Source organism: Equus caballus, chromosome X (assembly GCF_041296265.1).
Source record: "Equus caballus isolate H_3958 breed thoroughbred chromosome X, TB-T2T, whole genome shotgun sequence".
NCBI classification, from domain to species: Eukaryota; Metazoa; Chordata; class Mammalia; order Perissodactyla; family Equidae; genus Equus; species Equus caballus.
Genome location: NC_091715.1, coordinates 41402707 through 41426088, shown reverse-complemented (window position 1 = coordinate 41426088; position 23382 = coordinate 41402707). Strand labels below are relative to the sequence as shown.

At 39.1% G+C, this 23382-nt stretch overlaps 1 protein-coding gene across 2 annotated transcripts in view; it reads left to right on the top strand.

Moving 5' to 3' along the window:
• The window catches only part of SHROOM4 (shroom family member 4), a 208012-nt gene that overhangs the window by 112304 nt on the left and 72326 nt on the right, over positions 1-23382 (top strand). For both annotated transcript variants that reach the window (XR_011435058.1, XM_023633893.2), the window contains exon 2: positions 3379-3530. Coding sequence is in view for 1 of the 2 variants with exons in the window: in XM_023633893.2 (XP_023489661.2) it covers positions 3379-3530 (152 nt within the window). In the remaining variant the exon portion in view is untranslated. The remainder of the gene's footprint in view (positions 1-3378; positions 3531-23382) is intronic.

Genomic DNA, 23382 nt, shown 5'->3' with positions numbered 1-23382 from the left:
CTACATTTTACAGTAAGGGTAGAAGAGGTCAAAAGATGGGAAAGGGGCTTCTCCAAGGTCAATTAGCTCTACCAACTTTCCAGACATCAGCTGGCTTTTGGTTATATGACCTTTATGCTATAAATTTTCAATTACTTGGACTTCTCACTGCTAGCCCAGTCATCACTTGGTTAATCCAAAATGATACCTAAGTTAACCATCGTTTATACTGGGCTTTGTGATGTGTGTTTATACTGACCTTCCAATGTGTCTTGGTCCAACCTTGGAATTCACAACACTTCAGATGAAATTTCTGAAGGTCTGATTCAGGAAGAGCTGGAAAGTTGACCAGCCTTACTGAACGGACAGCATCAAAGGATGCTATACAGCCCCTCAAGCAGGGCATGTTATTCTCAACAAGATTGTTGATTCACACCTTTCCTGGGTCCCAGCCAGAGTTATGAGTGGAGTGGTGAGAAGGGAAAGACAAAACCTTTTACAGAAGAATATATATATATATATATATATATATCTTCTTTCCTCCCTCCCTCTCTCCCTCCCGCCCTTCCTCCATTCCTCCCTTCCTTTCTTCCTTCCTTTCTTTCCTTTTCATTTCTTGTCCTTGCTAGAAAAATGAACAGATGCTTTATCTTTTATATAAACAAATGTGTGGTTGAGCCATTGACCTGGAGAACTGGCTGTCAGGAAGCAAAACAATAAATTCTGGATCCCAGGAATCTAGAGGTGGAGGATGGGAGGAGAAAGACTAATGAACAGTAATTTTTAAAAGCATCAAAAAGTCAGGAGGAGTAAGAAGGAATCAGTTGCATAGCTCAGTAAATGTCCTGGGTCGGGGAAAGGGCTAATTTGGGGTTAGTCTGAGGGATCTTCCACCAAATGGAGTTTCATTCACTGATCTGAATCTGTCTGGACTCTGGGATTGTGCTGGGTGCCCATAATTTGCTTATTTGTTTTCTGTGAATCCTCACACCGGTGCAGAAGTGTCGTTATTACACTAAACGTATCTGTCCTGAGGAGGATGCTGCTGGTGACTGAGAAAGGGCATGGAACAGAGAAAGAGGCATGAACAGTCAGCCTGAGGCTGTAGTCCAAGGAGTCCCTGAAAGGACTCAGTGGCAGTGGAAATGGCAGTAGGGCATGCAAAACGCCTGAGCTTTTGCTGCAGCAATAATTAAGCGTTTTAGTTAAAAGGTTCCTTCCTTTCATTTTCTGGCCTAGAATAAACAGATCTTGTTGATGTAACAAAGTGCTTAATTAACCCGAGGTGGTAACTTACTATCAATGCATATTGAAAGGAAGACTTGCTGTGGGTAGCAGTAATATGGATAATTGAGTTGTATGAATGAAAAAATGGGTAGAGTGAATTAAGACTAATGTACATCAACAGGAAAAATCTATTAGCATTCATTAATTAGACCCCTGTTTGTGGTTCCTTGTTAGCCTAAGGAAGCCCTTTCAAATGGCTGATCCCTGTTGGAAGTCCTGCCTGATGCTGAGGACCTTCCATGGATGCCAAAGGAATGAGTCATTCAAATAGAACTTCTGAAATTCAAGTACAACACTTTGCTTTTTTGGCAGCAGGCAGCAGTGACTATGAAGTAATAATGATAATGACAATGGAAATAAAGAGTGTGATCCTAATTAATTTGCTGAAAGTTGTTTCCCATTTACCAATATTTGACTCGTGTTGTCTTGAGTGGTGGCCTAGGTACTGGAACAAAGGTACATATATTCGATGTCATTTGGCTAACCTATGATTTGTCAAAGGTTAATTTTTTAAAAAAAACTATCAGGTTGGCAGCAATAAATTTAATAACAGTCTGTGATTTAACTCAGAATTTCGATTTCTTTGATGGGGTTTTTAAAATCCTGAATTAAAATTTTTCCCTGCACTCAACAATATTCTGACTACCATAGTGTGGGGATAGACTGGAGGGATACTATAAAGGACTGAGGGAAAGATTGGAACAAGAGTAGAAGTAAGTGCAAAAACACCTGCACTGAAGACCAGCCCTTAGTTGCCCCAGTTAGAATCTACCTTTCCCTAAGGATTGTATGGTTTAATCATCCTCACCTCCCTTGCCCCAGGGAGGGAAAAAACCCAACATCTCCTCCTGATTCCATCAGTGGGTTGGACCTTTTTTTACCTGACCGGCTACGTGGACGTGTGAGCTTTAGATGGTAACCGACTCCTGAGGCTCGGAGCTAGGTGTGCTTTGTTCCTTTCTGTATCTCTAGCACTTAGCATGTTGTCCTGTGCATGCTAGAAAGTCACAAAAAAACTTGCAGAATGAATGAATGGGTGAATGAGAGGACTCCCACCAGCATGAGTGGAACTGATGTTCCAATAGGTAAAACTCACCTTTGTGGTAGAAGGAATGTTACATATAAAAGTAGTTGTAGGCAAGGACGCTTGTGGGGGACATTCTGCTTTGCTTTTCTTTTTGCCTGCCCAAGCAGCTATTATTTCTGCCTTTGCTTTCAGTGCCCCCCAGCCTGATCACCTTCTTGCCAAGATTGCCCTGGTCAATAGAAATTCTGTAGCCTATGGTACAACGGTGAACACCTATGTTCCCAGCTTTTGGTGAATGCCCGCTATGTGCCAGAAACTAGAAGCACTGTGCTAGGCACATATTGAAGAGACATAGATAAATGATCAGTTACTTTGTACATACTTTGTATTTTTTGAATTTGCAATTCCACTCACAGAATATTGAGCTGGAAGCTACCTTCAGAGTCTTCAAAGTCAACCCCCACTTGCTGTAATAATCAGAGCTCACATTTATTGAGGTCTCATTGCTCCCAGACACTTCATATACTAACTCTGTGAGGTAGGTACTCTTGTTATCTGTATTTCACATATGAGGCAATTTAGACACAGAAAGTTAGGTAACTTGCTCAGAGTCACACAGCTAGGAAGTACTAGAGCCAAGACTCAAACTCAAGTTTGTCAGACTTCAAAGTCTGCCCAAAGATAGGAAAAGACTTGCCAAAGCTCATTTTGCTAGAGCCTGGCTCTTCTGGCTCTAATTTGTACGCACATTGTGCTATGCCATGCTGCTACTTTAGCCCACACTCTGGGGTTACTTCCAAGCATCATTTTCTTATTTAGAAGTGCTTGGCTCCCTACATGGACTGTGGATTCCTCCAGGGCAAAGACTGCATTATTTCTGTGTTGCCTCCTTCCTCAAGAGCTTGCCCAAGCTTCGCCTTCAGTAAATAATGGCCTATGATCGGCTTCTTAGCTGCTCCCTGGAGCCTTCTAGAGCTATCCCCCAGTACTACTTGTTGTTCAGAGCTTGGGAGGAGCCAGGAAGTAGAATTTTGGGGAAGGGGTCACCTCACCACCTGCTTTCTCTTTTGTTCTCTGCAACGCAGATTGAAGATGGGGGCAAGGCAGCCTTGTCCCAGAAGATGAGGACTGGTGATGAGCTGGTGAATATCAATGGCACTCCATTGTATGGCTCCCGCCAAGAGGCCCTCATTCTCATCAAAGGCTCCTTCCGGATCCTCAAGCTGATTGTCAGGAGGTAAGGTACAGGGAGATTTGTTGTGAGGTTCAGGGGCTGCTGAAACCGCTTGGTTGGTAATAAACCCTCAATAGAGTCATATCTCTATGAGTATCATCAAGGAAAGAGGTATTCACATGAACAGAATTTTGCAGACAACTGAGCAGAATGACATAGAAGAAAGGGCCTTTGGTTCAAATCCTGGTACTGCCACATCCTGTGTCACCTTGGATAAATTTATTTTACCTCTGCAAGACTCAATTTCCTTATTTGCTATTGAGAGAATTAAATGACTCAATACACACCAAGGCCCTACCTAACCCAGTCTTTTTTCTGTCTCCTCCTTCATAACAGGCTGCCACTGGTAAACCACGTAGATTTAAAGAGACCCTCCTAACAGCTGTGGTAGGCATTCCAGAGGCTGTGGCAAACTCTAAGATAGAAACCCTGCCCTTGAGGAGTGTACAGTCTAACATGGGAGAAAAGACACCATGTGACAATACATTTTTAAGAAAGCTATTTAAGGAGATTTCACAGGATGAGGGGTGATTGCCAAGTGAATTTTTCAGACAGAAATTGCTATTAGAGTTCAAGAGAAAGAGCACTTCAGAAGAGACTGATAGGGTAAGACTTCATAGAGGAAGTGGAATTTGAGCTAAAGGGTGGGTAGAATTTGACGATCAAGAGGAGAAAGGCATTCCAGGTAAGTGGAGTGGCATAAGCAGAATGAAGGTAAGGACATCTCTGGGCTGAGTCATTCTGCTGCTGCCAAACATCTGCCTATTGGTGAGCTTTCCGTATGGCCTTTTTATTTTGCTGCTGCATCTTTGCTCTGTACTACGGGAGCTCATGCTTCTCCCTTTCTATTAGTTTGTTTCCTTTATCCTATACATACGCCTAAGTTTCTCCGTCTTAATTATTTTTATTAGAAAAACAGTTGAAAGCATCTTCCCACAAACAGTTCTCCCTCTTCCTCCTTTTGTTCATACTTAGTCTCTCAAAAGGCAAGTCTATACTCACTGTCTCCACTTCACCTACCATTTAGCTTTCTACCCACTGTAGTCTGAATTTAACCCCAAGAACTTCACTGAAACTACTCTGTCAAAAGCTATATATTACCTCCTAATTGTCAAGGTCAGTGGATTATTTTCAGTCTTCATTATATGTGACTTATATATGGCATTTGACATTATTGCTCTAGATTATGCCCTCCTTTGTGAAACTCTTCTTTCTTGCTTTCAAGATATCCCATTTCCTTGTTCTTTTCCTACCTCTCTGTTCATTGTTTGAACTAGGTTCCTTTACTACCTGTTTTTCCTCTGACTATCCCTTAAATGTTAGTGTTTCCCATAATTCCACCCTTTCTAACTTCATTAATATACCGTGAAAAACGTCACCCAGTTCCAGAGCTTCAGTTATCATCTATATGTGGATGACTATATCTCTTGTGCCCCAGACCCGTATAGCCAACTTCCTACTAGACACTTAGATGTCTCAGAAGCATTTCAAACACGACATGCTCAAAACCTAACATGTCATCTTCCCCTCCCAAGCTCCTTATCTCAGTGACTGGGACCACCATGCCCTTGGTCAGCTAAGCCAGAAACACAGAAGCCATCTTTAATTATTCCATTTTTCTCAGTCTCTAGATCCAAATGATTTGTCCTGAAGAGAGAATACTTAGGGAGAAAGGGTTTTGAGTTAGTAAGGGTGAGGTTATATAGGATCCAACTGATTTGTTATATTACCTGCTGGTACCCAAGATCACACCATGCCTGCCCATGTACCTGCATAGGAGGTGACGTGTTAAGTAATGCCTTATACAATAGACAAATTGTCACTGACTCAATCTTGAAGCCATCATGATTTAGGTTTTAAATAAGGCTTCTTGGAGGAGTAGCTTGGTGAATTTGGAAGAGTTTTTGTTTTGGAATCAGATAGATCCGTGGGAAATAATAGTTCCTACATGATGGCATTGTCGTGATGATTAAATGAGGCAATTTTTGTAAAATGCCTTTCACATATTGAGTTCTCAGTGAATTTCAGTCCCATTCTTTTCTGTAGGGTATAAAAGCAGCAAAATTGGAGTAACCAAGCATTATTAAATAAGGAGAGCATCAGAACTGTAGTGTGCTCTGCAACCTAACCTTCAGAGAACATGATTTTCTGGGAAACCATTAGGGGTGACAAAGGTCTGAACAGGAAATAAAAGTCCCTGTGAGATACTGGTTATACAGACATACCAGCACTTAGAGGGAATTTAGACATCATTCAGGGTGGATTCTGAGTCAGTCATAAAAATGAGAGTGTTCAGGTGTGTCACCCACTCATCCTTCCTCGGTGAGCTACATGTCCTCTTTCTCCCTGCTGTAGCAACATCTGCCACTACCAGTCATTTAGGAGTAGCTATAATTATGGCCTTGGAAATAGTAGGGCTGTTTGGTTTTCATGGTGTGGCAGTTGCTATGGTTCCCTGAACCAAATTGTCTAGGTTCTTCTCAGCCCCTATTAAAGGAGACAGTCAATGATATGATTTATTAGGTGATGCTGCCCTCTTGTGGAGAACTTAACCTTCACCTATGGACTGCCCTGGGGATGGTATAGGACGTTTATTCCCTCTTGTTTTGTCCAAATTATTCCTCAAATTTATGAAAGAGCTCCTAGCACATAAAAGAAATGTGATCTCCCTGAAATTTAATATTTAGTCTAGTGTCTTATACTAAGATAGAAAGACTTTGGTTTGAGTAAACAATCAACTGACAAAGATTCAACACTGAGCTTTAGGTCTTTGGGATGAGTATAAAAAGAAGGAACTTGACAAAATGGCCTATTCTGAAAAGTCAGCCCACCTTTTCCTCCTATATTGCCTTTCAGATAATGGTCAACTAAGTCAGGAATCTAGGTGTTGCCCTCAATTCTTTTCACTTGCCTCAGCCCCCTTCAATCCAAGTAATTCCAAGTCTTGATGAGTCTACTTGCTGAAACCTGTCTGTAGCCTTTGTCTTAATCCAATCACCATGATTTCTTACCTGGACTATTGTTAAGAGCCTTCTCACAGGTTTCTCATCTTTTGGTCTCACCTCCTTCCAGTCAATCCCTTCTCCAAATGAGGCATCTGACCATGTCACTTAGCTATTTGGAAAAAAAAAAAGAATAATCATACAATCATATTGGTCCTAAGAGATTCATTTTATATTGCTAGAAGACAAAACTATATCGAGGATATTGTATTCATGAACTGTCTTTTTGCAAAACAAGAAGTGGCATCCAAATATGTAAAGAAAAAATTGTTTGCAATACGAGAAGAAAAATTATAGAAACTTCCGTATGGGAGACTTTCACATAATTTAGGTATGACAGATAAGGTAGACCAAAAAAATAAGTACTTAGAATATTTGAAAAACATAATACATCAGATTTAATTAATAAATATCAAAAATTATATTTTATAGGCAGCAAATACACCCTCTTTTGAAATATTCAGAGAACATTTTTTTAAATGCTCATATGGTATGCCACAAAGAAAACCTTTGCAAAGTCTTGCAAAGTTCTACAAGTAGAACTTACACTTGCCCTGTTCTCTGATGATAATGCAAAACTTTTACAAATTTAAACGTCTTCAACTGCTTGAATATTTCAGAACACTTTTAAATGCAAGTATTAGACCAAAGAAACACTAGCAGACTAATAAAAAATAACAAAAATGAGATCACGACTTATCAAAACTTTGAGAGCAATGTTCAGAAGTGAATTCATAACCTTAAATATTTCATTATTAAAAATGAAGAATGAAATTACATGACTAAGAATCCAATATAATCTGAAGCCAAGGGGTAGGTTTTTCTTATGTGGGGATAAATTAAGTAGATAAGCCTTTAGCAAATTTAATCAAGAAAACAAAGATGAATTATAAATAAAATTTAAATGATACATGGAATATAACAACAAATACAAAGCTTTCTTAAATTATAGGATACTAAAATTGTACCTTAATAAAATTGAAAATCTCAGAGAAATTAAAATATGTAATAAACTGTTAAATGCCAAGCATTTTTGAGAAGTCAAAAACTAAATGGACCTGTAACTGTAGAAACATCGAAAACAACTATCAAAGAGAAACTTCCAAAAATACTTTAGAACCAGATGGATTTTTTTTCTTTTTGAGGAAGATTAGCCCTGAGCTAACTACTCCCAATCCTCCTCTTTTTGCTGAGGAAGACTGGCCCTGAGCTACCATCCATGCCCATCTTCCTCTACTTTATATGTGGGACACCTACCACAGCATGGCTTTTTGCCAAGCGGTGCCATGTCTGCACCCGGGATCCGAACCAGTGAACCCCGAGCCACCAAGAAGCAGAACGTGTGAACTTAACCGCTGCGCCACCGGGCCGGCCCTAGATGGGTGTTTTTATCAGTGAATTCCTTTAAACTTTCTAGGAATAGCCAAGTTCAATTCTATAACATTGTTACAGAATTGAAAATCTTGCCGTTATTCACGTTGTTTTTGAAGCTAGCATCACTCTGATACCAACACCTGACTGCTCCAAAAAGAATATTTTATTCAGTTTGTGAACTTAGATGCAAAACCTTTAAATTAAATTTTATCAAATCTACTTCAGTAATATTGGACAATAACAATTCATTGCAAATGTTAAAAGATAATTTTTTAAAAAGGTAAAATCTTAACTCTTATAATAATATAAAAATGAACCTATGTTAAAGATTTTATTTAACTAATTAAGGAGGAAATTGTAAGGTATTACAACCAGTTCAAAGGATAAGTGAAAGAAGCACAAATTTGATGTAAAACTAACAATAGGCTACAACAACCAATTAGGAGCTGTAAGGAGAAATATGTCTCATTCATAATAGCAGCCAAACACGTTATGTTCTGAGGAATTACCTTAAGAAGAAATATATATGAAAGAAAGAGGATGCATATAGTGGAAATTACAAAACTGGACAGGAAATGTTTACAAGTAATTTTTTATTGTGTGAGTAAATTCTCAGGGCACTGTGTTAAATGATAAAGAAGCAAATACAATTCAGTGGACAGTATGTTCACATGCCCTGGTTTCAGCATACTCTCCACAGACAACTTCTGAACCATTATTTCTCCACCCTCCTGCAAAATCCTTTCACTTTTTAAATTCAAACAAATAGCCTTTATCATTTTCATTTCCTTACCAATGTCATCTATCAGCCTCCAAGTCATTCTCTCACTTCTGTTCTGTACTTTGGCACCTGCTCCACTGTCATCTTCTCTACCTCAGTTCCTGCTGTCGTACTGAAAGATTTCATTGTCCTTGTAGAGGATCACAAACTTTAATCTCATGGATCCTTGATCTTAACTTCAGTGATAAACCTTTCTATATCTGCAGCTCACTACCCCGACTGTATCATGGACCTTGCCAACCTTTTAGTCAACAAATATTTATTGAATGTCTAATTTATGCTAGCGTCTGATGATTCAAACAGGAATAACATGGGTATGGTCCCTGCTCTCATGGACCCCTGACACCTTCCAGTCTTTCTTGACAGTGTTCGTTATCTGAATCACATAATAAAGAGGATGAGTTGAGTGACTATTATCTCAATTTCCCCAAGGATGGCACATAACTAGGAGCATTCTAGATACATAAGAGAGAAGTTAAATCATTACATACAGTGGATGCTTTAGGGCTGTGGCTCTCACTGGTGAGCATCACTTAGGAACGTGTTAGAATTGCAAATTGTTGGGCACTACCATAGACTTACTGAATCAAAACTCTGGGGATGATGCCCAGCAATGTGTTTTAACAAGTTTTCCAGGTGAAAAGCTTAGAGTTTGAGAACCACTGCCTTGAGGCATTAGGGCTTAATTCTCAGGAATTGGTTGAGAAAGACTAAATTCAACTCTCTGATAAAAACCTCTTCTCCCTCTAGCTTTCTCATACCCCATTCTCTTTAAAGCTGCTCTTCAATATCATCGAAGCCTCAAATATCATTTTCTCTTATTCTGTCCGTCTCCTTCTAATCACCATGGACCATGACTCTCCTTACTCTACTCATTTAATCTGAGCAACTACATTCATTCATGATTTTAACTACAACCTCTGTGCTCGTGACTGTATCTCTAGTTCCAAAGTTCATATGCACAGCAGCCAGGTAAAAATATCCACAGGAAAACCCAATAGAAAATTGAAATGCAATGTGTATACATCTGAATTCATTGTCCAGCTTATAAAATTCTCTTCCCTTCCAATAGCAGTTGGTGGTACTCTCATCCACCTAGCTATCCAAGTGAGAAACCTGAGTCACTTTTGACTTCTTGCTCTCCCTCACTAAATCATGTTGATTTTACTTTTTAGACATTTCCAGAATTTATCCTCTCCCAATCCTCCTCTTTTTGCTCTCTATGTCCACTGCTATTGACCTATTTCAGGCCCTCATCTTCTCTCCCCTGGACTATTTCAGTAGCCTCTCAGCTGTCTCAGATCTGTCTGCCAAAGTGTTGCCACAGAGATAAATCTAAAATACAGATTCAATTATATCAGTCCCCTGCTGGAAACTTGTCAATGGCCCTCATTGCCTGAAAGCATGGTATATAAGACATTTTATATCTTCATCCCTACCCATACCTGCAACTTCATCTGGCACTCAACTTGTCTTTTATGCTGGAGCAATACCATTCTCCAAGAATTTCATGCTATCAACTCTGTGCCTCTCTTCATTCTTTGCTTTCTACTTGGAGCATACTTTTCCCTTTCTTTCTTTAGCTAATGCCTTCATATTAACATTCTTTAAGACTCAGCTCTGGAGTTGTGATTTCTAGGATAGTTTCTTTGATGCCTTGGGTTGTTAGGTGGTCTTTCTCTGGCTCCCATAGAACTCTAGCCTTTATCACACTGTATTGAAATAATCTGTTTTTACATTTATCTTCCCCATTAGACTAGACTGGGGGTTGGCAAACTGCAGCCCATGGGCTAAAACCAGCCCTCCACCTGTTTTTATATGGCCTGCTAGCTAACAGTGTCTTTCTTAAGGTATATTTTTAAATGGTTGGGGGGGGGGGAAGAATAGTATTTCATGACACATGAAAATTATATGAAACTCAAATTTCAGTGTCCATAAATAAAGTTTTATTGGAACAGAACCAAGCCTATACATTTATGTATCGTCTATGGCTGCTTTCACACTACAATGGCACAATTTAGTAGTTGTGACAGAAACTGTATGACCTGAAAAGCCTAACAATATTCATTATTTGGCCCTTTACAGAAAAAATATTTGCCCATCCCTGGATTTTAAGAACCATGAGGGAAGGGGCTGATCCATATTCATTGTTGTGTCCCCAGGACCTAGTACACAGTATGGCCCATAGGAAAGACTCAGGATTTTTTTTTACACATCTTGATATAGGGAAGTAGAGAGTATGAGTAACTGGTCTGCTTGATAGTTATATTTTTGAAGGTCACCTAAATTGGCATATGAGATTACATTCAGTCTCTTATGAGTATGGTTATTTGTGAGCCTCTTCTTAAGTAACTGATCAACTCTAGGTATACTGATCGAACAAAAAATCTAGTTTCAAACCTGATGTCCAGATCTTGGACAAACATGATTATGAAAAGGAGCTGCAATATCTTGGGGTTTTGTCCGGGCTACCTGCCAATCTCCCTAGCTGACCTTTCTCTGTTGTTGTTATTATACCCCTGCCATCTAAAATTAAATGGAAGGGGTTAAAACTGTAGTTGTCCTATCATATATTAATATATCAGGGATAGGAGGAGCTTCACAGTTGACACAGTGTTAGAGAAGTCTTGGAAAGGCAAGACATGGAAGAATCAAAGTGATATTATAAAGCAGAGGTAGGTAAACTGTGGTCTGTGGACAAATGTGGCCGCCGCTTGTTTTTATAAATAAAGTTTTATTGGAACACAAGCATGCTCATCCATCTACATGTTGTCTATGGCTACTTTTATACCACAGTGGCAGAGCTGAGCTGTTGCCACACGGACCATATGACCCTCAAAGCCTAAAATATTTACAACCTGGCCCTTTACAGAAAAAGTTTGCTGGCTCCATGGTATAAAGCATCCTCCAAAAAGACCTTCAGACTCTACCTAATGGTTAAAAGGACCGAAAGAGAACCATCAGAGTCTACAAATAAGAATGAATCAAAAATTACAGAATGTTTAAACCAACAAACATACAAGGCAGACTGATGAATTCTTGAGATTCTACTGTTCTTTTGAGTTTGGGTGATGATGTGGTTGGTATAGGGCAAAATGAATGGTGTTTGTGTTCACACAAGTATGTGTTTCCTTGCTTGCTTCCTTCTATTCAAAAAATTTTTATATAGTGCTACTGTAATCTAGATACTGAGTTAGCTGCTGGGAATGCCATGACAATAAGACAGACACATTCCCTACCCATATGGAGCTTATAATCTGTTGTGTTTGACCCTGGCACTACCCCTATTAGCTGTGTGACTTTGAGCAAGTTTATAGAACCTCTTTTAGCCATTCTTTACTCACCTGTATAATGAGAATACTAATGCCTTTTTTGTAAGCTTGTTGTAAGACTTAAATGATTTTATCTATTTTTTCCAAGTCATTCAAAGGATATTTATTGAATTTTGACTATGTGCTAGGCACCATTCCAGGTATTGGTGACACAGCAGTTAATATGACAGAGTTAAAAAGAAAATCTTGCCCTCATAGAAATTGCATTTTAGTCAAACATATAAAAGTACCTGAAATAAAGTAGGCACTTGGTAACTGTTCTTTTCCTTTTCCTGAGTAAATGAAAGGAAGGTGGTGCTTATCCTTCAGTACTGATTTTTATCAGGGATTACAGTACTGGTTAAAATGTCATCACACAAATTTCCTTTTAATGGCTAACACTCTGGACAATATAGACTAGATGTTTTTATCAATTGTATAGTACCTTAATAATTGTCAATTAGAATCATCATTAGACTGGATAGCTCAAGTTGTGAAAAACAACTAGTTGCAAATTGGTTTACTCCTAATTTCTTAAATGTGCCTCTTTGCCTTTTCTGTGCTGTTCCTTGACCTAGAAACTCTTCCACCCCTCTCTGCCAAAGACGGGCCGTACACTAAAGTCAAGCTGCACTCAAAGGAAAATGTAATGTCAGAGCTAAAAGGGGTCTCTGTAATCACTCTACTCAACAACCCCATTTTATAGGTGAAAAAACTGAGGCCCAGGACAAGAAAGGACTTTCTTAAGGCCACACAGTTTGGAGGTGACAGAGGTAGGACCAAACCAGCAGCTTCTGCTTACCAGTCAAGCATTCTTCCCACTGTTTCTGGGATGCCTCACATTTCTACCTCCTCTAGGAAGCCTTCCTGCACTTGAGGGAAACGTCTTCTTCCCACACCCAAAGTACGTTCATGATTCTATCCTTTACCTTATATTTTTCTTCTGCCAACTCTTCTTTTATGAATTGATCCACTTCCAAAGGTTTCACCTCTGTCCTGGATACAGGACACTGCCAGATCCCTCTGCCCAGCTTTACCTTCTTCCTAAGCTTCAGACTTCCATTCCAAAGTGTATATTACCCCTCACCTAACCTCCCCCCACTGATAGTTCTATTTCTGTCCATGGCATATTTCCCACCCCTGTTAGTCAAGCTCACAACTCTTCAATTCCTTCCCTGCATCCTCTTCAGTTCCCTCTTTTATCCTCAACAGTCCCCAAGACCTTTCTGAGCTCCTTCTGCAGTGTTTCTAATTTTCATCTCATCTGTCTCCTTTTCCTTCTTCCTGCTACTGCCAGGGACTCATTACCTCTGTCTGGATGCCCTCCAACCAATTCTCTGCAATTCTGCCAAATGAATCTCCCTAAAGTACATCTCTGTATTTATTTCAATCAGCAGTAATTGTGCTCCGGGTAAACCTCACGAGTTATGAGATCTCCATTGTGCTTAGCCTGGGTCATGACATTCCCTTTCTCAAAAAAAGCCCTAATTGCCTCCAGAATTAAGTCCAAACACTTCATTCCACCATTGAAGACCTGCATAGATGGGTCTAAATGACTTTTTTTTCTATACTTATCTTCTTGAAACCCAACGGGATATGTATTAAAAGAGTTTATCTTCTCACTTGGACATACCCCAATTCTTTCACTTGGGGCCTGGACCACATTCCCCTCCACTTCCTGAAGCAACCTTGCTCCTTTTATTCCCACTCTCAATTTTTCATGTATTGTCAGCCTGTTATCCTTCTCTTTGCCCTGGTTCCATCCTCTGTGTCTACCAATGAGCTCAGGCCTCTCTCATCTTGAAAACAATCTTTCTCAGATCTGTGTTGGTCTTTAGATATTTCCCTTTTTTTCTTTCATAGCTAAACTACTTTGAAAAGTTGTTCGCACTCACTGTTTCTACTCAACCACCTTCCATTCACAGGCACAACCCATAATAATCGAATTCTGTCCCTCACCATATCCCTCAAGTGACTCTGGCTAACATTTCCAGCGATCTGCTAATTATTTAAAGCAATGAACTTTTTACAGTTATTATCTTACTTCCTCTCTGTGTTAGTGTGCTAGGGCTGCCATAACAAAGTACCACAAACTGCGTACCTTAAAACAACAGAAATTCTCTCACAGTTCTGGGGGCTAGGAGTCTGAAATCAAGGTACAGCAAGGCCTTCTCCCTCTGAAGGCTCTAGGGAAGAATCCTTCCTTGCCTCTTCCTAGCTTCTGGTGGTTGCCAGCAACGCTTGGCATTCCTTGGCTTGTAGATGCATCATTTCAATCTCTGCCTCCTTCTGCACATAGCATTTTCTGCTGTGTCTCTGCGTCTGCATGGCCTTCTTATAAGGACATCAGTCATTGGATTTAAGACCTACCTCAATCTAGTATGACCTCATCTTAACTAATTATATTTGCAAAAGCCCTATTTCCAGATAAGGTTGCATTCTGAGGTTCTGAGTGGACATAAATTTTGAGGGAACATCGTTCAACCCAGCACAGCCTTTCCTCAGCACTTAACACTGTTGAACGCTCCTTCCTTCTCAAAATTGCCTCTTCCTTAGGCTCCAGTGGCACTATTTTTCTCCTGGTTTTTCTTTGATTTCTCTTGTCTATTCCTTTTCTATGATTCCTCTTCCTCCACTTTACCCTTAAGTATTATGTTCTCCACAGTTCTGTACAAGTGTCTCCACTCTTCTTACGCTAGACAATCTGGGTGATTTTAATATATTCTCATGATTTTACTTAGCAAGCAAGACTTCTAAATATATCATTCCATCCATACCACTCTTCCACATACTCCACTTCTTTCTGGACATCTCCATTTGTATGCCCCCACAGACATCTCAAAAACACCACATGTATACATGAAACTCATTAACCTTCACATCCAACACCTGATAAAATCTGCTTCTCCTCGTGTACCTCTGTATAAACAAATAGTTCACAGTGAACTCAGTTTTCTTAGCTACCCATTTCTGTGTCTAGTTGATCAAGTCTTGGCAATTTTTACCTACTGAAAATTTCTCCTCTCTTGTTTGTTCACTGCAATAGTCTCTCAACTAGTTTATCTACCTCCAGTCTTACCATGCTCCCTACCTCCTTAATTTATTCTCCACACTGCAACCAGAGTCTTCTTTTTAAATGTAAATCTGGTCCTGAAACCCTTTCTTACCAAAACCTTCAAGCTTCCCTATTGTGTTCAGGATAAAATCCAAACTCCTTAATGTGGTTGAACAAGGCCCTTTAGAGTGTAACTTTTGTTTATCTCCACATAAACTTGCACTCTATGCTATGGCCATATTCAACTGTGTGTACTTTCCCAACTATAACATCATCTCCCACATCTCTGTGTCTTTTCACATTCTGCTGCTTCTTCCTGGCATGATGACTGTTCCTTCCTCTTCTTTGCTTAGCTAACTCTTACTCAACACTCAAGACTCAGCCAAAGCTTTAGCACTTCTAAGACTCTTTCCTTAGCTCTTTTTTCCCTGGACTCTATTAAAGTTTTCTCCTACAAACAACACCCTCTGATTTCCTCTATCTAGAACTGCTTATTCTATATTGTAATAGTCTGTTTACTCATCTGTTTTCCCCTATAAATTTTTGTCAGTGTCCATGTGTTATCATCCCTGTATCTTTAGTGTAGCCATCATAGTGCCTAGCAGGATTACAAGCCCAATACTCATTGAGTAGTGAATTGAATTAAAGGAATGTATACCAGGCAGGGGCAATCAGGGTTACTGGAATGAGAATTAAAAGCTGAGAATCCCAGGGGTGTTGGCTTGTCAGACTTCCAAATACTTGAAAATTGAGGTGATGGGTTCAGTAAGGGAAATGGATGTGAGTAAAGGTCAGTCCAAAATTTCTTGCTTAATAGACTAGATGGGGTTACAAGAGCTATCATTTATTGAGTGTCTACTAGGTACTGTGCATTTGACTAAGTTTTTTATGTGCATTATATCAGAAGAAAGGAAAATAATGAGTTAAGTTTTGGACATGCAAAGTTTGAAGCATCTGTAAGACCTTTCACCAGAAATGTCCAGCAAGCAATTGTAACTGTAATTCTTGGGTACAGGAAAGAAAGAAGGACTCAAAAATTAGATTGAGATTTGTTTGGGTAGATGGTAATTGAAGCCATTGGGGGTGGGTGGGAGGGATCTTCCTAAAAGTGTATTATAGAGGGGAAGGGAAGAGCACTGGGACAAGATCCTGGGGGATAAGCACAGGGAGAGGAACTATTCCTTCTTTTATTCATTCACCAGACAAACACTTACTAGGACCATACTCTGTGCCAGGTACTGTTGTAGGAACTGATGATATAGCAGTGAAGAAAATAGTCCTTTCCCTCATGGAGATGATATTCTACTGGGGATAGAGGAAGTAGACAATAATCACAAACAAGTAAACATATTATGTAAAATCAGTTAGTGATAAGTGTTATAAAGAAAAACAAAGCAGTGTAAGAATCTGTAAAATGACCGAATTTTATTGGTGGGTAGAGTGGGTACAATGAGAACAGGGGAGACTTTAGCTAGTTCAACGAAGGCCTCTCTGAAGATATTTGAACTAAGAATTAAATGATGAGAGAGAGGCAGCCATATAAAGATCTAAGGGGAAGAGTATTCTAGGGGAAGGATATCAAGTATAAAGGCCCTTAAATGGGAAAATACATGATGTATTCAAGGATTGGAAAGAGAGCTACTGAAACTGGAGTGTAGTAAGCAAAAAGAAGCATGAAAGAAGATGAAGTTAAAGAGGTAGTCAGGGACACAATCACAAAGGGCCTTGTAAGTCTGGTAAGGAGTTCAAATATATTCTAATTGCAGAGGGAAGCTGATCTAAGCAGGACAGCAGTATGATTGGTTTTGGACTTGGAAATAAACACACTGGCTGCTATATGGGGAACAGACTGTAGGGGGCAGAGTCGAAGCAGGGAAGTTTGTTAAGAGGCTAATTGCAATAATTCAGGCAAGAGGTAGTTATGGGTTGGGCTTGGGTTTTAGTAGTTGAGATAGTGAAAAGTAATTGGATGTGGGATTTGTTTTGGAGGACTTGTTAATGGATTAGGTATGAGTTCGGCAGGGTTGTGATATGAAGTGTGTCAGCAAGGAATAAAAGGTTTCTTGGTTCTGGCCTGGATAACTGGATGATGCCAGTTACTGAGGTGGGAAAAACTGGAAGAGGAGTAAGTTTGATAAATGGTGGGAAGAAGTAGGAAATAAATAGCTTGGCTTAGTACCTGTTAAGTTTGAGATGCCCATTGGGCGGCTACATGCTAATGTTTAGAAAGAAATTAGGTCAGTCTAAAGTTCAGAAAATAAGTCAATGTTAAATATATAAATTTTGGAGTCACCCTCTGATATTTAAAGCTTTGAGACATGATGAGATCACTAATGGGTTAAGTGTAGACAGCAAAGAGGAGAAGTCCTTGGACTGAGCCCTGGGATATTCCAATATTTAGAGATAGGGCAAATGAGGAACAACTAAAAAAATAAGCTGAAAAGTGGCCAGTGTGGTAGGAGGAAAACCAAAAGAGAGTAGTGTCCCACAACCCAAGTGAAGAAACTGATTCAAGAAAGAGGGAGTAGTCAACTGTGTTAAATGTTTGATGAGCCATTGATTTGGAGAATTGACTATTGATTTTGGCAACATGGAGGTCATTGGCAACCTTGATGATGGAATGGTGGAGACAAAAGCCTGAATGGATTGTTTAATGAAAGAACGGAAAGTGAAGAAGTGAAAATAGTATGTCTCTCTAGGCTTTTAGCTGTCAAGGGGTTCAGAAAAGTGGAGTATTAGATGTAAGGCAATTGGGATCAAGAAAGGGAGATTTTCTTTTAAAGCATGAATATTAAATATCTGACTGCTAATGGGATAATACAGTAGTGAGGGAGAACTTGATGGTGTAGAAAAGAAGGGATAATTGCAGCAGCAAGATCCTTGAGGAGGTCAGTGCAGAAGTGGGGGATCGAACTTTGATAAAAAATAAGGATAATCTATATTAAGAAGAGCTAAGGCAAAGTAAGTTGGTGATGAAAAGATGAGGATGTTCTCTTTTCAATGCTTCTCTCTCTTTTTTGTGTGTGAGGAAGATTGGCCCTGAGCTAACATCTGTGCCAAACTTCCTCTATTTTTTATGTGAGATGCCACCACAGCATGACTTGATGAGCAGTGTGTAGGTCTGCCTGGGATCTGAACCAGTGAACCCCAGGCCACCAAAGCGGAGGGTGTGAACTTAATCACTACACCACAGGTGGCCCAAATGCTTCTCTTTTTTAACTAAATATAAGGGGAATCCATCAGCTGAGAGTGAGAGGAGAAAGGGGGTATAAAAGAGAGAAAGAAAGGGCAATCAGAGATGTAGGAGAAGACATATGGGAGAGTGGTGCCATGGAAACTAAGGGCAGGGGGAGGATTTCAAGAAGGAGCAGGGCATTGATCAATAGTGTTAAATGCTCTTGCATTCAAGTTGTATGAATATCAGAAAGGGCCTATTGGGTTTGCTAGTTAGGTTATTGGTTGACGTTATTTGATAAGGTTTTATTAAAACATTGGGGGCAGAGGCCCAATTTTCAGTGAAGGGTAATTGGAGGTAAGAAAATATATATGTAAACAATATTCTTTAGAAAAGGAGGTGGGGGACAAGTTGGAGAGAAAGACCTATTTATCTCCTTTATTAGACTGTAAATTCCTTGAGAAAGAGGAATATGTCAGATTCATATGGTATACCTAGTGACTTGTACAGAGTATAGCACTGCTGGTTTCCAATAAAAGTTGAGTATGTGAGCAAGTGAATGAATCCTGCACCCAGATAGAGTGAACAGAATCTTCTAAGATGTTCTTTAGAGAAATTGGACCTGTTCTATTACCTTCAAAACATATGATTGGAAAAAATAGCTAAAGAGATGCTTCTGTACCCTAGGGGAGTAGAGGAGTGGAGAAGACAAAGGAGGTAGTTCAAATGCAATTTGTGGTCTCTGGATACCCCTCCCACTGCCCAGTGTATAGGCAGAGACCTAGAAAGTCTGACTCCAAAACTACAAGAAATTATTTGGCATTCTCTGTATAGGGTGGGAAATACTAAGGTGGCTAGAATTTGTGGCGGGGTTGCAGTTTCCTCTACTAAAGTTAGCTTAAGAGTCAGCCAACTGACTCTTGGAGAGGGGAGAGAATAGGGTGTGATATCCATATAGCCGTACTTGAAGGGTATAAATACAACAACAGATGAGGAATTGGCATAAAATTGGATCAGGGTAGATCAGAGCATAATTAGATGAAATCAAAACAAGAGCTATTTAGGCTGACTATCTGAGTAACCATATTGACAATGAAAATTACTGGATTGTGGACTAACCTTTGAGAGGAAATAGTGGAAACCCTGCCACTGAGTCATTTAGAATTATTTACAATTAGGCAGGGCAATGTAGTTGAGAAATAATGTAGCATAATACAAGGAGTGGTTTTGCTCTGCTCCCAGAGGGATGGACTGGATGTGACCTAATAGCTTTTTCCTACGCTAATTTGGTTGATTGTGTCAGAGAAAAGACTGGTTGATCATTTTGTTTTCCTCCTGTTGAGTGACTCATACTCGAGTTGACCACATGGATATAACAAAGAGAATGCCCATTGGTGAGGCAGATGAAAGAATGTGGAATGGGAGGCCAATAGATTGGAAGAGAAGACTCAAACTTCTCCAAAACTTGAAGAGTTGGTCAGTAATGGCTAAAGCTCCCTAAAGTTAGGACCTTATATTGTTCATCTTATGATTTCAGGACATGGCTCCAAAGCCTGGAATACAATATTTGATGAATAAATAGCTGATGAATGAATGAATGACACCTTGGGAAGAACATTTAGAAACACTAATATAATACAAGCAGTGAACTGATAGGTTGAACATGTTCCTGAATATCTGTGAGTCAGTTTTCTCATCTCCTTTTCACTGGGTTCTTCTGAGGATGAAATGAGAGCATGCAGATAAGATAAGTGAGATTTAGTGTCTTAAGAAGTATTAGCTCTCATTCCTCTTTATTTTTCCAGACTCAATCTCTCCACACAAGACAAACTTTCTGTTTATGTGTTACCACATTGGGAAGAGAGAATACTATGCCTTTTCTCTTTAAAAAGTCTTAGATATTGATGCTAAAACAACATTAACATTAACTAACACACAGGCTATTTTAGAGCAATTTTTAAAAATAATAAACAGTGAGGGCACTGCCAGGTATGATACTCCTTCACTTTGCTTTTATCAACTCGCCCCAAATCTGAATGCAAACAAAATAAAAAAGTTCTCTAGCAACATGTTCTCATCCTTGGGACTTGCTCAGTGTCCAGAACACCCAGGTCTGCCTCTCTCAGTGATTAATTGTAATTCACACTATGTTGGCCACAGATAAGTTGTTCCCCTAGCCTTGGCTGTTGGAGCTAACCAGTGAGAAACTCCAAATTTATCTTTTCAACCTCCTGCCTTTCAACCCCCTCTTTTCAATCTTGCTTCCACATTTCCTTCTATCATTTTTCTGTCCTTCCACACCAGATGGAATTTATAGAGAAAATAATAGCTTCATTAAGGAAGTGATGCTACTAAATGTATAAAAATCCTTTTTCTCTCTTTTCTTAAGCAGGAGGTATTTTCTGCTTTTCTCTTTTGCATTTCTTCTCTTCCTTCTAGCTTGCTGCTTTTTAGGCTGGAGTTAGGAGACATCAGTTTAAATTAGGATACAATCACTGGACTTAATTAATATCCCAGGGCAGCTCACTTCCTTTAGCAACACTGCCTGACACTTTTGTTTCTCTGAAATGTTTTTTTTCAAAGTGCTTATATCCTTTTCACAGAACAGAACATTTTGAACAATATTTAAACACAGTTTTTGATCAGAGAATTAAAGTGATCTTATCATAACAGCTAAAGATGGGCGCATAGAATTTGGTGAGCAATCAAGGAAATGCTGTAAATTTATTAATGAATAGAAAAGTCATTCATGTGAAGGCTTGGTAAAAGAATCAAGATTATTCAACCAAGAAAGGATAAAGTTTTCAGAACTTTAGAAATAACTGCATGCCATGGATCATTTAAAAGACAAAAACAAAAATGCCAACTGAACTCATTCCACAACCAATTTAATGTTCATGGAGGAGTTTTGCCTTGCAAAGTAAATAAGCTGTGTGTTGGATTCTTTATATATTTGTTTTGCAAGACAGGAATAATTTAATAAATACTTTTAAATACTGAAAAGTATTCTCTAGAAGAAAAATGAACTTTTCTAGAATACCAGGAATTGAGTCCCACGGTCTCCTCTCTCCACCCCTTTTTCCCTGTCAACCCTAAGACTTCCCATCAGCCGCTTTATTTTTTTTTGAAAAATATACTTTCCCATGTTTTCCATACCAGAGAACACATTCTGTGATACATACAACAGGGTGTCTGTTTTCTTTTTCCAGTAGGGACAGCACAAGAAGAAATGGTATCCTTTGTAGTAGGAGGAATTTTAACTAGGTCTTCTAGAGGACTTCCAAATCACTTTCTGTAGTCAGTGATAATTTACCAAAGAAAGCTATGGAATTTTTTTTACAGACCTCAACAGATCCTTACCTCCCCAGAGATGCCATGCTGAGACAGAAGAGAAGGGAGTTGGCAACAATGACTGAGAAATGGATGAATTACAGCCTTTTCATCTCTATTTTATTCAAGCCAGAGTTCTCTAAATGTTAATGCATTGAGGGGAATCTAAACTACTTTTATGAAGACTGAATGGCAAGCAGTCAGAAAAGAACATTGGACTTTGCTCTGTCAATGTCTTTTTGTCTCTCACATATACATACATACCCAGCTTCTCAGTCTGTCTTTTCAATATGCAACATAATTTACTACCATGGCTTCCACTACCTGAATACTGATGCCTCTCACATTTACATTTCTAGCTCAGAACTATTTTCTGAATACCAGCCTCTTATTTCCAGTTGTCCAAAGGACATTCTTGTCTAGAAACACAGGTATCTCAACCTCAACATGTCTTGATATTCCCCCCATACAAAAACAAGAATTCCCCCTTCCTTTCCTGCTCTTGATCTCATTTAATAGTCCTAGTCCTCTAAAGTAGGACTTGGAGGAGCATCTTGATTCCGTCTTTCTCTTAGATACCCATTTCACTTTTATCTAATCAGTTACCAAATTCTGTTGATTCTACCTCAAATGTGTCTTCTTTCACATCTCGTGCTTTTAGCCTCCTTGAACATCTTAACCATTCGCTGAACACACAGTATCCTCTCATGACTTTCTGCCTTTACAAATACTGTTCTCTCTGCTTGGAATAGTCTCCCACCCCTTCTTTATTTGGTAAACACCTACTTGTTGTTAAAGAGCCCCACTATCTATCACAAGCCATTCCTCATTCCCACAGGAGAGCTCATCTGTCTCTCCTCTGTTCACTTACCACATCTCATCGTAACTATCGGTTTAGGTATCTCTTTTCCCTACTAAACTATGAGTTCCTTAAAGGCAAGAACTGCATCTTAATCATCTTTAAAGTACCAGCACCCAGCGTGTAATAGTCTGTGGTAGCAATTAATAAAGAATGAATGAGGTAACCTAATTTCAATTTATCAATTTTTCCCTTAATGGATCATGCTTTCGGTGTCAAATTTAAGAACTATTTGCATAATCCTAGATTCCAAAGATTTTCTTCTATTTGTTTTCTAAAACATTTATAGTTGTATGTTTATCTTAAATCCATGATCCATTTTGAGTTTTTGTGTGTAAGTATAAGACTTATGTCAAGGTTCATTTTTAGGTCTGTGGTTGTCCAACTGTTACAGCACCGTTTGTTAAAAAGGCTATCTTTCCTTCATTGAATTGTTTTTGCAACTTTGTGAGAAATAAGTTGGGTATATCTGTGTGGATCTGTTTCTGGATTTTCTATCTTGTTCCTAGTTCTCTGCGTTTCTAGATAATTGTGTCTATACTTACAAAAAATCTTGATGAGATTTTGATAGAAACTATATTAAATCTGTATATGAATTTGGGGAGAATTGACATCTTTATTACGTTGAGTCTTCCAATCCATGGACACAGTGGTCTCTCTATTTATTTAGATCTTCTTGGATTTCTTAGATCAGCATTGTTGTAGTTTTCCTCATGCACGTCCTATGCATATTCTGTTAGATTTACACCTCAGTATTTCATTTACTTTGCGGCAATTGTAAATGATATTTTTAAAAGTTTGTTTCCACTTGTTTGTTAGTGTATAGAAATGTGATTGCTTTTTGTGTGTTGATCTTGTATGCCTCAAACTTGCTGAACTTATGAGTTTTAGGAGTTTATTTGTTTTTGTTTTTAAGTTCCTTGGGATTTTCTATGTATGTCATCTGCAAATAGGGACAGTTTTATTTT